Below are 15,012 nucleotides of genomic sequence, written 5' to 3'. Positions count from 1 at the left end.
AAATCACAAAATGGAAGGGGTTATCACATTCATCGACTTCCGTAAGGCTTTCGACAGCATCGACCGAAAACGTATGTTCAAAATCCTGCATGCATACGGAATTCCACCGAAGATAGTTGATGCCATCAGAATAATGTACGAAAACAACTCTGCGACAGTTCTTACTCAGGAAGGTGAAACTGAGTTCTTTAAAATCGAAACAGGGGTATTACAAGGCGATCCACTTGCACCTTTCTTATTTATCATCGTTCTGGACTACGCACTAAGAAAGGCCATAAAGAGTTCTGATGGATTGACTTTGTTTAGACGAAGAAGCCGCCGTCACCCTTCAATTCATCTTGCCGACTTAGACTTCGCAGACGATATTGCCCTAATTGACGAAAGCATCAAAGAGGCAGAGCGTGTTCTCCACAAAGTTGAATTAGCAACACAATCTATTGGCTTGTTTTTGAATATACAAAAAACCAAATACTTGCATATCAACTCAACAAACAACCAAAGCTTCAAAACCATTGATGGATCAGAACTTGAAAAGGTCCAAGACTTCAAATACCTCGGCTCGTACTCCGAAACATCTACTGAAGTCAATACGAGAATGGCACAAGCTTGGTCTGCTCTCAACAGGCTTGATACATGCTGGAAGTCGAAAATTTCTGCTAAAACGAAACTAAAGATCTTTGATGCGACAATCATGTCGATCCTTTTATATGCATGTGAATCCTGGTCCCTCAATAAATCTCTCGAGAGAAAAATTGACGGGACCTACACAAGGATGCTGAGAAGGGTGAAAAACATCAATCCCCAATCACATACCACCAACAGAGTCCTCTACGGAGGACGACCTCCAATCAGCAAAGTCATTCAAATCCGCCGTCTCCGCCTAGCTGGCCATATCATACGTGGTAACGAACCTGCAACAAAACTTTTGTTCTGGGAACCTGAAAAGCCTAGACGAAGAGGTCGACCAACCAAAACGATTAAATCACTGATACATGAAGACACTGGGTTGGAAGAGAGGGAACTTATACGGCTGATGCACGACAGAGATAGATGGAGGGAACACATCATGTCACCCCAAGTGGATGCCTAAAGTAAAAGTAAGTATTATATCCCGGGTGTAATATTATCAAAAAAAGAAAAGATTCAAAAAAATTTGAAAATGGAGATTGAAAATGACAAAGAAAAAAATCAACTATCATAGACTTTATATTCGAACTTGTGCTCGGTTATACCAGTCATCTCTGGTCATCTTACATAATACCCCAGGATCAATTTCCGCACTACGATTCTTGTCACTTTTCTGGAATTTTCCGCTATTTTTAGCGGGATAACCGGCATTAGATTGAAAATGGTTTGTTTCTAATGGTACGGAAAATCTTGTGTTTGTGAAACGGTAAACTTATAAAAAGCGACGGTACAATAACCAATAAACTTGTAAGTCTTTTTTGTTTGGAACATATTGTTGATGTAGGATTAAGAAATTTGTATGTAGTTTTTTACAACGAAAAACCTTTAGAACAATAAATATATGAAAAGAAACTAAAAAAAGATGAATAAATAAAAAAATCTACATATCATCATCATCATCATCATTAGGAAAAACATCATAAAAATATATCGTTGTATGAAAAAAAATGAATAAATTAATTTGAAAATAATTTATGTACACAATTAACTAATTATCATCACAAATTTGATGCCTGTAAATTTTGTTCATTCTCTATAAAAACTACAGTCTCAATTGGAAAACTATGTCTCCTTTGTTTATGATCTAAAAAGCGTGTATTTTGCGGACCATCATCATCCTCGATATCATGACATGATTTACTTAAAAATTCACAAGCGTCAGCATTGGTCTGTAAATTGTTCGAACTTTGGTTTTTGTTTTCTTGTTTTTTGTGCTGTTTGTAAGATACATCCGTACTGTGCTTTTTGTGGAACGGACAACGATAGTGTCCATAATGATGTTGTCTTTTTACAGCGCATGCGTGCTCTGTGTCACCACAATTTAATAATAAAGGAACTCTTTGCTCTCTAGTCGTTTTAGAATCTTGTAAACCAGTAACATTATGATTAGAGTAATGCTGAACTAATGTTGTCGTTTTTGAACTATGTCTACTTTGCTGATCTGTTTGTCTATGAACGTTCCATGAATTATCTTCAATATGTTGTGTATTTTCAAGAGTATTTCTTATTTCTTCTTCTTCTTCTTGTTCTGGTTGCTGTGGGTTACGTGTTGTAGTTGATAAATTGTTTCGGAATTTATCAAAATGAAGATTGCAGAATGGATTGCGTGAACGATGTTTGGATTTTGATTTGTGTGTCCCTGGAAAAAAGATCAAAAAATTTCCAGTCAAAACGTTCTCTGCTCAATTTTTCTAAATAAATCTTATCAGGGAGTTTTTGATTTTTCTAAAAAAGCGATGCATTGTGGGATTGTTTCGAGAGTATTACAATAGAAATCTCTTAGGAATTTCTCGAGGGCATTCTATTGTAACACTCCCGAAACAATCCCGCAATGCATCACTTTTTTAGAAAAATCAAAAACTCCGATAAGATTTATTGCAAGTTCATATTTCTGAATATGACCAAATAAACCCTGAATAACCTAATACACGTTAAAATTTTCGAAACCTTCGGATGCTCCTAACTTTTTGAGTTTTAAGTCTAAAATGTAATTATTTTCAACATTTGCGAGTATTTTTTGACCGGAATTAAAATTAGAGCCGGACTTCCAATTTCTAAAATGGAAAAAAATTGGGCGGGCGCTAAAGTAGGGCGGGCGTAAAAAGGGCGAAAAAGTACTTACCGATAATGCTGTGCATGCAGAGAGGACATGTGTAATTAGAAATGAGCCATTTATCGATACACGTGACATGAAACTCGTGGTGACATGGTAAGATTCGAATGTCCTGAAAAATGAAAGACAAAAAGATGTCACATTATTGGTTCCATATTTTTTCTTTCCTTTAGAGTTGGGCGTTTATTGAGGAGTGTTTATTCGAAGTTAAACGGTACATTTGGAATATGTTAGTTCTAGACAAAACGTCAAAAAAAAACAACGTAAAGACCCTTCTCACCTTTCCATTTTCCAGCACGTCCAAACACACAGCACAATTATTAAACGTCTCGCTGTTGACGTCATCATTACGTAATCTAGCAGTGACGTCATAATGACGTATTTGCATGGTTTGTAACGCTTCAACGGCAATCTTGGTTCGCGTGTTACGCAGGTACGTTTGCTTCCATTTGATCTGTTTTGAAAAGAAAATCAATGTGTCCAAGGATTAGATTAGTCCAATAAAGCACTTTTATCAAAATATTCCAGTTGATCAATGTGTTCTTTTAGAGGATAAATCACCTAATTGCGATTGTGAAGTTTTTTCAGATTTTCCATGCACTGAGGAAGTCTGGTTGTGAGATTTCAACGCGCCTTGATAAGCATGGCCGGGCCACAAGTTAAACAATGATTGAGACCACCCAAACCCCTGGAATTTAACTGAGAAAGCCTGGGAGCGAAATTTTAACGTGCCTTGATAAGCATGGCCAGACATCAAGTTTAACAACAATTAACAGTTGTACCCAAACCCCTAGAATAAAACTGATAAAGCCTTGGAGCGAGACTTCAACCAACCTTAATGAGCATGGCCAGACACACGAGCGATACGATAATAAAGAAAGACATGAATATCCCCATGTCAAGATATTCATTCTTTTCTTCCGTTTCAACGTTGCCGGACTCCGTATCTCGTTGACGTGACGGTTGACGTTGTTGTGACTTGATACGTACAAACGTCTTTTGTTGACTAAAATTAAAAAAAAATTAAACTATCGGAAAATCTTTAACGATACGATTATCGAAATTACAGTGCATGTCGATTAGTCTTAACCTGACCGTTTTACAGAATTATTTTACGATTCTATTTGATGTGACACGGCTAATTGAAGTAAGGAAGGTCGAGAAGGGGTGTAACAAGCAGGATAGTCGGTAATCCGAAGGAGGATCATTCTTAAAGGGATGGTCGTGATAAAGTGATCGATATTGAGGTGATTTTGATTTTTTGAGATGAATGTTTTTAACACTTTTTGGACAAAAAGTTATAGTGGGCCCAAGTATTGCAGTTTGATCTCGAAACCTGCAATTTATTAAGCACTCACAGTGCCGTAGGAAGCATTCTCATATTGGGGGGGGGGGGCTGAAGTTTAGTGACATCGCGAGGGCCAACCATGGTTAGGCCCGAGGGGGGGAATTTTGAAAATTTGAGCTCTAGATTGCTTGAAAATGCACTCGAAACAAATGCTTTCGAGAAAAAACAACATATTATGACAATTATGACAAATTAAAAAAGAAAAACTTTACAAAATTATTGGGGGGGGGGGACATAGCTTCCCTACTTCCCCCCCCCCCCAATTGCTACGGCACTGACTCATGATTATTTCCTCGTAAAATATATCGCCATGTTTGGAGTGTTGATGGCACTTTACTAAACTGCATGAGTAAAGATAGTATTTCTCTTACATCTTTAGAACTTGATCGATTCTTTCAGCGACGTCCCCATCAACTATCACGACCGGTCCTGACTTTTGCAGAGCCTTTGTCTGAAATGATATAAACACGAAAAAAAATAAGAAAATCATCAATCAAAACATAACAGCACTTCTTTTCACCAAAAAAAGTCAAGTCACGACTCCCTTAAATTTTGGTGCTACTGTTCAATGTTTTATTTTCTTATTTTGGAAAGATAACTAATATACACCTCTTTTTTGATAAATCGAAATAGATGGTAGCTGATTCTCAAACCCTGGCCCTTTTCAACAAGAAGCATTTTGGATAAGCTGATTCATCTTCCGACCGGGTTCCGTAATTGCCAATTAATTTGCGGGCAATAAGCAAATTGATAAGAGTTGAAATACATACCCCGCCGTTTAGAATGATTAGACTTGATGATAAGATGACAGCCTGAGCACCACTCTTAAATAACCGTTGAATAAGTGCCGACGTTGAGCGACAGCCGTGCCCATTGTTACGTAAATGACGGCGATTGACGTAAGCTATCCATTTGTAAGGGAAACTCATCACTTGTGAGGGTTGTTGACAGATACTCGTTTCGTGGATCTATCGATTAAAAAAGGTGTGGATTTCGGTTAAAAATACGAGTGTTGGTATCATTTCTTTTATTTTTGTTCTGGGCTGAGCTATTTTAAAACACGCATTAAAGCTATCAAATTTAGTATTGCACTTTAAAAAAAGCCAGATGTTTGTTTCAGCCACAAAAGTAATTTTTCAAAAAGTCATTTCTTAGTTTTTTGGTTTAAAATTATTCCTTAACGAGCCCACAGAGTGTCATTTTGCGTTTTCAATTGCAAAATTTGTAATAAGAAAGATGATGTTTCATTTTACAAAAATGCAGTACTTGCTTTTTGAAAAAGTATATCTGGTAGAAAAGGGTCAATTTTGGTACGATTTAGTCAACTTGTTTTGAAAGCCATTTTTCTGCCTCGTTTTCAACAGGATATTTTTCCACTTTCCAAAATAGGAAAAGCTTTAAAGCGTTACACGCTTTCAAACCTTTCGAAGCCTAAGGATATTCTCAAAAATTTTCAGTTGTAAGCCTAAAAAAATATTAAATGTGAGTATTTTGTGTAATTTCCCTTAGAAAATTTGTGTTTTAAAGTCTGCAAAGTCCTAAAATGATCTAATGTCCTAAAGCATGTTCTTAATATTTTGACCATCGAAATCTGGTAGTTTGTTTTTAACGTGTTTTGAACGTGTCAAGAACAATTATCTTCCTTCATCAATTCTATTGTTCTTATAGAATTGTTCTTATGATAGAAAATGAGTAAGTTGGAAACATGGTGATTCTTATAAAGGAGACTAGGGAGCTAAAAGGGGCTAAAAATTTTGATCGAGAGTATAAAAATTAGCATGTGTGTGCGAAAAAAAATGATGTAAAAAAAGTCACTTCAATTCTCATATACACGACAATTAAATATTTTTCTGTAAATTGAGATTTTCATAAGTGATCGATCGATTTTGTTGGCAAAATAACAAAACACTGACATGTATTGACGTTTGCTTACCGCGACATTTGGCTGTAAAAATGTAGAAGAATGAACAAACGATAATTTTGGAAACTAATTAGATCTCAAGTAATTTAGACGCTCCTTTTGTATGATAAATTGCTCCGGCACTTCTTTGTCTTCCTAATTATCTTGTCTATGCTCGAGAGAGTCAAATATGCAAAGCGAGATAATTAAAAGTCTAAAATTATAATTATAAGATAACATAATCAATATTTTGATTGAAGGCAATCCTGATCTTGTGTTCTTACATTGGCACAAAATATTCAACGCTCCACGCAAAAGATAGACATCAAGATCGGAGATCCCTAGATGCAAAGCATCTTATTATCAACGATGTCCTTGGAAGTGGCGGGGTCAACCTAGTCAACAAACCGCCTTATAGTCCTAATTGCTCCCAGACTTCTTTGTGTTCTCAATTATCTTGTATATGCTCTAGAGAGTGATACAGATTTTATTTCAAATCGGTGGGTGACATGTGGCAATCTGGGCGTCAAAAGCCACAGTAAAGTTAATGGAAAAGCCAATAAGTAGTCAACAATAAAACAAAACAAAAAACAGAAACGCGCACACTCTCACACTCAAGTAATTTCCTTTGGTTTACGAGTACACGTTCTTTATATAAGAACAAGCTATATAAGAACAAGCTATATAAGAACAAGCTATATAAGAACAAGTTTTTAAGAACAACATTTTAAGGCTTTGCAGAATCTGATGTTTAGGGAAATGGGTAAAAATGGTCACGAAATGGAGAAAATAAGAACATTTTTAGGCTTAAAACCCAAGAAGTTAATGATTAAAACATTTTGGATGTTCTTATAAAAAAACGTGTAATTAGTTGAAGCGGCACCAGATCCTCTCTCTCTCTCAAAATATTGAAACCCCTTTGAACAAAAATACCGCACTGTAGTAAAAAGCATTTATAATTCTTCTATTTCTTTCGTCATCAATAATCTGAATGATGTATACATAATTTGTTACTATTTTTAAAGACTGCTTTCCTTTCATTTTTAGGTCATTTTTTCATGACATACCTCATCGGGGTAAACATAGCCGAGATAACCCGGCTGTAAATATTTTTTATGTTTTCATATTTCTGGTTTACCGCTTGGTCTTCCTGAATCGATTTGCTTTCCACTATCAGAAGGCAGTGCATGCGTACTTTGCTAATTCAAAAATTACACGAAGCTAAAAAACTGCCGATCCCAGATTTAAAAGCATGTAAGTAGACCAAGCTGTAAATAACAGCAAGTATCAAAATTTGGAAAATAATTTACAGCTTGGAGTTACAATTTTCCCCACTTTGTAATGCAGAGGCTGAAAAATCGCAATAGTAATGAATACAGATGACTATTTTAAGAAATAGACTTGTCTTACTAAAATCCGGGTTTAAAACATGACCTCGTTCAGCTAACAAATACCACTATTCAGCATATCAAATTTTTAACTTTAAAATGCTCTAACTTTCACTATTTTGAGATGTTATTGTGTATTTTCTTAAAAAATCGGGTAAATATTCTGGAGTCCACAAAGCCTTGAAATGTTTTTAACTTTCTCTTAATATTTTGGCGATCGTAGTCTGATGTTATTTTCAAGTTAGTTCTTATATAAAATGTGCAGATCTTTTACGGTACTTATAAAAATCTCTATCTTTAAGACCAAATTTTGATAGAATGTTATCATCACACCAACGTGTGTGATAGAGTTATTCAAGGTGACGGTATCATAAGAATTTCTTCAGAAAAGTCCGAAATCCGTTTTAAAAATGAATTAAACCGATACGATTAAACCCGATATCCGGTAGATTTTCGAATACGTGTTGCGAAATTTTAATCTGTAGCAGATTGAGTATTAGAAGAAAGATTTAAAAATAAAGAAGTTTTGAAAGTGAGACAGTCATTTAATATCTATTGTATTAATAAACCTTCCAGCTTTTCATGGATGACCGTTTTGTCTCTAGATAGATTGTCTAGTTTCATTATAGATTTCTTTATCTTTTTTCAGAAATTCGTCCCTGAATATACTTTATGTATAAAACATTCCTAGGATACTTCAAGCGAAAGTATAGCATTCTTTGGAAGTCTTGATTTGAGCAGGATTGGGAAATTGTGTATTTATTCAGAGGATTACTTCGCTACCCTTGTAGACCAATAAGGTCTAAAAAATAACCGCTCTTCATGTAACAAAAGCACTCTTCATGCAACTAAAGCAGCACTCTTCCCCATACCCATATTTTCCGGGGTACCTAGCTTTACCGGGACAGTATCAGCTAAAAAAAGTCAATTCAACAAAACATTTTCATTGTTAATGTAAATAGTGACTTACCTTAACGATTTGCCCATCAGTCTTGAAATGTGAACAGGGAATTAAGAGATTTGCTGATGCATCATAAACACGTCTATAACCTTCACTTCCACCGGTTGTTCTCGAAACAAATTCCAATTTAGCTCGTTGGTTCTTCTTCAGAATGTGTCTACTATTGAATACAGTGTTACCAGAACTAATCTTTATAGGGTTGCTTGGCGGAATCGGTTTTGTGAGCGCCTCGATGTGGAAAGTTAATTCAGAAGTGAGTAGGAGTAAAAATGTGACTGTCTTCATGGCTATGTGTCAACATTGAAGGACCCAACCTCTTTAGCTTCCACCTTTTATTTCCTTTTGTTCCTGGAAAAGAAAGTAAGGAAAAATTTTAATTCAGTCTGGTAGATTATACTGACAAAAAAATTAGTACTCTAGTTCACTCAAATGTCCATAAAAACATAAATTTATAATTATGTACCAATATGTTGAGAATATAACTTTTTAACTTCAAATTGAAAAGCTTATAAGTAAAATGGAAGACCACCCGGTGTAAACAATCTTTCAATCGTTTCAGAGGCTTGAACTGACTCAAACAGTTGTCAAATGAATAGCAGTAAAGAGCTTGTATCAGACCTAGCTTTTTTATTGAAGCTAAAAACGAATCTGGTTAGAACTTGTAAGACAAATTCGAACCCGTAACAACCGAAACAGCTTGTAGAGCTCATCACGCAGAAAGAAGATCTAAAAATTGAAATCTCTTTATAAATACAATTGAATTACCAAAATCGTCCGACGTCATTCTTAATCAATAATTAGGAATTAATAGAATACACGATACCTCACGATATTGGAACAGGTATTATACTAAAGTAGCTAAGTAACATACCACTAACGAAAATTGACGTCACATGGGGCTTCTTCAAGACTATATTTAGTAAGGAAGACACTGTATCCTTTGTACATTATTTTTGAAATTACATCATTATAACTTGTTATGTAAAATGTAGGAGATGAATCAACCCGCTTAGTAATATTACTAGACTTATTGTTATTATTATTAGAAATATCCAGGGTGGACATGAGCAAGTTTGAAGCTTCTAAAGAGCCAAAGTCGTATCTTTCGTGTTTCGTGTTCCTTTTATTGTTACAATAAACTCTCTCTAAATCGAACCTCTATTATTCTAGACTATGTTATAGTCTAAGACGAGTTTCATCTAAGAGGAACAAACGTGAAGACGGGAATTTTTTACGGGAGTAGCTGTTGTCTTAGACTATATCAATTCGGTAGAAAAGCGGAAATTTTGGATTTTGGTTAGCGGTGTGATCGGCCGGCCCGGTTCGAACAAATGTAAACAAACAGTCGGGTCTGGCCGGTAATTGCCGCCACCAATTCTTGCTGCTAATACAGATGGACCCGACTGGAAAATGATTCCAAAACATAGCGACAGAAAGTTAATCTGTAGGTGTGGAAATTATTTGTGCAATTCTTTAGCATTTTTTGAGTGTAGCCTCCTATTAGTTAGTACTTTATTTTGTAACTTCTTTGCAACAAGGTGTTTTATGTAAATGGTTTGTTTTGAATTTATTTTTAACAAGCAGAACTCAGATTCAAGCAAGTATATATCATATTTTTTTCAAGAAAGCTATTAAAGAGAGAAAAAGAGGTAAAGCATTTTTCTCTTTTATTTTTATTTTGAAAGACTCATCTATCAGGTTTATCTACAGTGTATGTGGTATATGCTTTGTCTAATTGCTCTAGGAAAATTTTATGAAGAGTGGTATTTTTCAAATCGCAAACAGCTTTTTTACAAATTAATGCATTATTTTTCTTTATGAATTTTTTTTAATTTTCATAAAAGGCATAATTGTTGGTTTTGATTTTTTGTCTACAGATATAGTTTAGGCAAGCCAATATAATTTGTCGTTTTTTTACAGACCGCAAGCTTTAGGTATATTTTAGGTTCGGTCGTGGTGTGCCTGTAAAACAACAAATCAAATTGGTCCCACCTTGTAGTCTACCAAAACCAAGTCCAACACAGGAAAAACTCAATATAAATCATTGCATGACTTTTTAGTGAATTCACGGTGAAAAGCCGCAATTAATAATTCAAGATGAAAAGGTGAAATTTCACTGTGAATTGTCAAATTGCAGCTTTTCACAGTGAATTCACTAAAAAGTCAAGGTGAATTTTATTAATTTTTTTCCTGTGCCAAGTTGTCATATACTGATATAATTTCGATAGCTATTAAAAATATGAAAGTTTCAAAACAATCTTGGTAGTTTCAAATTAGTGAAAAATTATACAAGTAGGTGCTAAAACTTTTTATTTTTAGAAAGGTGTATATAAACCTTTCCAATGATGTTGACACCAACTTGAATTGTGGACAAAAAAGCAACCATTCCTAGCAAGATGGCCATTAAGAAAGACTTTTGTTTATTTATCTCCTTATGAACTGCTATATATGTCTGTATGTTAATAGTTGCTATTTTGCCCTTCTGTATTCAATATGGGCATTTAATGTATATAAAAGGTATTATTTACAATTATCATATAATTGAATCATATTGAATATTTTAAATTTTGTTTTTTTTATAAAGAAAGTAAAAAAGAAAGCCTCAGACACAATCCATATACCATGCAAAAATTCTCACTCTTTAAAAAAAAAATTGAAAGGAATTTTTCAAGGGCAGATTTGTCATGCCAAAATCAATGTATGAAATTTCTTTCATATTTTTGGTTATCTTTTTTAAAATTTTGAATAAATCAATTCGTTTTTACGTGGGATTTTATGGAATTGTCACTTGGATGATTTAAAAGGATATTTGAGTAAAGAAATTTAAAACGTGGTTTTATTTTGACTAGGTATTTTTTGCAAAACATCTGGTTCAGTCAAAAACGCCTTCTCGGCCTCAGGTCTAAAATTGAAAATTTGAACCACAGATTTTTTGGGGAATTTTTCCTTACAAATACATTTCAATCATCACAGTGACCCTATATTTCAAATCTAAAGTAGTTTTGATCATTGGTTCAGGAATTATGATAAATTTTTAGTTTTTTACAAAATTCAAACAAAATTTGTGTTTTCGCAGGATATGGTTGTAAAATTTTAGATGAAATTTGTAAACTACCGTGAGATCGGGGTAACTTTATACATCAGTGGAGGCTAACATGCATAACCCTTAAATGAGTGACCTGGCTGGTCATTAAAATACAAAGTTAAATCAAAATAAAAAATTGTAGAGTAGAGGTGCGAGCGGAGCTGCGTAGTTCATTTGTTTTTGAAATTTTGCTGCTTTGATTGGTCAGTCATTTGATGGCTATGCAAGTTACCAGACTTCACGGTATATAGGAAAAAATCAAAAAAAATTACCTTGACCTTTTAGATGAATTGGCGGTGAAAAACTGTTAATCTTTCAATAATGACATGGTGATTAGCTGAAATTTCACCGTAAATTTATTAAAAGATTGCAGGTTTTCACCTTTGACCCTACCCTACGGTCCAGGAGAAACTTTTATATCTTGCATTCTGTGTATATTCTGATTGGGTAGCCGATATAATTTTGAATTTCCCCAGAAGAATGTGGAAATTTGAAGTGAAAAAAGATTCTTTTCGATACGATTTTTCTAGAAATGTGTCCTAAAAAAATTTTGGTTCAAATTTTACATATACTTCTGAAGGCTTAGAAAAGCTGTTTTTGAACGAACCAGCTGCTTGCTAAAATTATAGTCAAAAAGAAACTTTTTGTTCAGATATTTGAAGATGCTTGAGTACTGCTCTTGTATCATAGAAGGTGTCGTTGTTCAGATGTTGTGGAAAGTTTTGTTCAGATATCGTGGAGGGTTTCCTTCAGTCATAATGTAAAGTGTTGATCAGCCCACCGTGGAAAATGTTGTTTAGATATCGCAGAAAGTCTTGTTTAGACACGGTGGAAGGTGTCGGTCTGATATCGTGAAGGGTGTTGATTGAATTTTGTATAAATGCATTGGTTGAAATATGCTAGATAACCATGGTTTTTAAAATATTGCTGGTACCACTACTTTCACTCAAGTGCCAAGCTGAAAAATTGACTATCAAAAAATATAAAAAGATAGCTAAACATCAAACTCAATCAAGCCCAACAAAAAAATAAACAGGAAGTAAAATCTGTTAAAATTTAGACTATCTTAGAAAAAACTTTACAGAGATTGAAGATTTTTCGCGCCCACAAAATCATTACTTGACAGAACTGGAAAAAGTCAATATTTCAGTCTCAACTGACACTGATTCCTGCTACCATAAAAGAAACTACGAAATCCAGTGAATATCAACCTTACCTTTAGACAGTGGCGTTGTGGCAGGGGGGGCCGGGGGGGCCATGGCCCCCCCAGCGGAGCTTTTTTGAAGGGGCGCCGAAGAGCAAGGGGCGCCAAAAGAAATTTTTTTAAACGCCCCAATCTTAAAAATCATACTTTATGCGCCTTAAATTGCGCCCAGGACCAACTTTACTGAGATAATTTACATAGATAATTCTAAAATACTTGCAATTTTTTTTCGCTCGCTTCGCTCGCAATACAGTTTAATTGGTAACTTCTTTGCAATCTTGCTAATTTATAAGTTTTTTTGTGTACAATATAGCATTATTAAAACAAAATCTAACTGCGCCCTAAGACCAATTTGCTGACAACAATATTGAAATTATAGAACATCAATTTTTTCGCTCGCTTCGCTCGCATTTCACATTGTTTCTTTAAGTCTCTTTTCACTCTAGCAAGTCAAATTTGGTCAAATTTGTCTATTTTTATTTAGTGATTTAGGGCGTCTTGACAGTCGATTTTTAAAATTTTTCTAGTCGGCCCCAACCATGGTGGGGCCTGCTTTTCCATTCATCAAAGATATATCTACTCTTCTCCACTAAATATTTCCTTCCTCATTATGTCTAGGCAAATGAATTAGTAAAGGTGGGTGGGGGCACCACTTTGGAAAATTGAAGGGGGCGCCATTTAAAAAAAATTGACTTTGGCCCCTCCAGAAAAATTTCCCCACAACGCCACTGCTTTAGATGCTACTTCAGGGTGTCAGGCATCAAGTTGAATAAAATTTCCAAAAAATCAAAGTTAGAATTTGTTTGTGGGCCTTGAGGAAAACAATCCCTTCTAACTAATATTGTCATAAAAGCTAAAGATGAATGCGTTTATGTAAGGTCTTATCTTCAGCCTCCAAATTATCCTACAAGAACGTTCTTCTTCACCAGACCCAGAACCATCATGCTCAAAGAAAACAAGCATTTTTTGGATAAAGTTCACTTCCTACTTGCATCCTTCCCTTCGATTTTGTGTTGTTTTGATTTTCTCTACCAAGTTCGTCTATAAATCTGCAGGGATTTTCCGCAAAATTCACCGACCCTTCTCCAAGGTCGGTAAGGGCAAAGATAAAATCAAGAAAAGCGCCAAATTGATATCGTCCGTAAACACAGACTCTATCCGCCGCGAAACATATTACGTTCTATAATATACAAATTATGTTATATCATAATAATATATTATACGGACGATAGCATCGTCTACTATTATTCCAATTTCTCTGTAATTTGTACTAAAAGATGGGCCCGCTTAGCTTGAAAGTTGTCTAAATTAGATTGGAATCAAGAACCATTAACATCACCATGTCCACCCAAACACAAAAAATAAAGATTTTCTTCATCACATTTAGAAAGAAGAAGAAGAAGAGCTGATCATGATAAAGCAGCAAATGATCAAAAATTCTTTTTGTATATCATAATCATGCCTTTTGTATTTGAAATAACCAGCAGAGAGCCATACAAAAAATATGTAAACTGCCTTAATGCCGAAGTCTGTAAAAGCTAAAATTTTAAAAGAAGAATTTTCTTGTACGCAATCCTAAAACGAAAAAGAATCTTTCTCTAATTCAAAGTTGATCCTCTGTTACTTGAAAATGGAGTCGACTGTAACAATAAACACTTTGTGGCAATTTTCAAATACAAGACTAAAACTCCTGCAATGTGAAACATCTAACGTAATTGACAATGACTTAATTTTTAAAAGACAGCGCAGTCTACGTGATCAATCAAAATTATTTTTTAACAAGATAATAAGATTTGACGCTTTAAATTATGTTATGGGTAAAGTGGTTTCGATCTGACATTCACGATCTTCGGTAGACCGTCAATTACAGTGAGTCATATATACAAACTATAAATGAAACACTCAGCTCCATACAAAACCATAACACTAGCCTGGATATCGAGGCTGTCATCTTTTTCATTCATGATATGCACAAATACAAAGGCCCCATCTCAAAATTAGTGTCTGAGAAAACTAAAAATTGTTCTGTTTGACTAACCTTAAATTTTGAGATTGGCCCTTTCTTCGTGGCGAGGGGGGTCCAATTTAAGGTTAGCCAAACAGAACAATTCTTAGTTTTCTCAGACACTAATTTTGAGATTGGACCTTTTGACTCGATGACAGCGAATTGCAATGTCTTCCACGGACCCAACAGCTGATTGGTTGAAAGTGGTGTATTTGCTGACTTCACGTCAGATGCAACCAATCAGTGATTGGCATGGGTCCGTGATGTAATGTCAGAAGACAAGATACATATATCATGAATAATGTTTTGATGTTTCTTTTC

At 34.8% G+C, this 15,012-nt stretch overlaps 1 protein-coding gene across 1 annotated transcript in view; it reads right to left on the bottom strand.

The window, feature by feature from the left end:
* Positions 1-1,473: 1,473 nt before the first annotated feature.
* The window catches only part of LOC136806301 (uncharacterized), a 32,398-nt gene continuing 18,859 nt past the window's right edge, over positions 1,474-15,012 (bottom strand). Inside the window, exons 2-8 of the mRNA XM_067062857.1 lie at positions 8,407-8,745; positions 4,919-5,116; positions 4,520-4,599; positions 3,635-3,806; positions 3,081-3,254; positions 2,810-2,912; positions 1,474-2,326 (exon numbers count right to left, since the gene is read on the bottom strand). Coding sequence (XP_066918958.1) covers positions 1,686-2,326; positions 2,810-2,912; positions 3,081-3,254; positions 3,635-3,806; positions 4,520-4,599; positions 4,919-5,116; positions 8,407-8,682 — 1,644 coding nt within the window. The 5' untranslated portion in view covers positions 8,683-8,745 and the 3' untranslated portion in view covers positions 1,474-1,685. The remainder of the gene's footprint in view (positions 2,327-2,809; positions 2,913-3,080; positions 3,255-3,634; positions 3,807-4,519; positions 4,600-4,918; positions 5,117-8,406; positions 8,746-15,012) is intronic.

This window comes from Clytia hemisphaerica, unplaced genomic scaffold (assembly GCF_902728285.1).
Source record: "Clytia hemisphaerica strain Z4C2 unplaced genomic scaffold, Clytia hemisphaerica genome assembly, whole genome shotgun sequence".
NCBI lineage: Eukaryota > Metazoa > Cnidaria > Hydrozoa > Leptothecata > Clytiidae > Clytia > Clytia hemisphaerica.
This window is presented reverse-complemented; position numbering and strand designations above follow the sequence as displayed.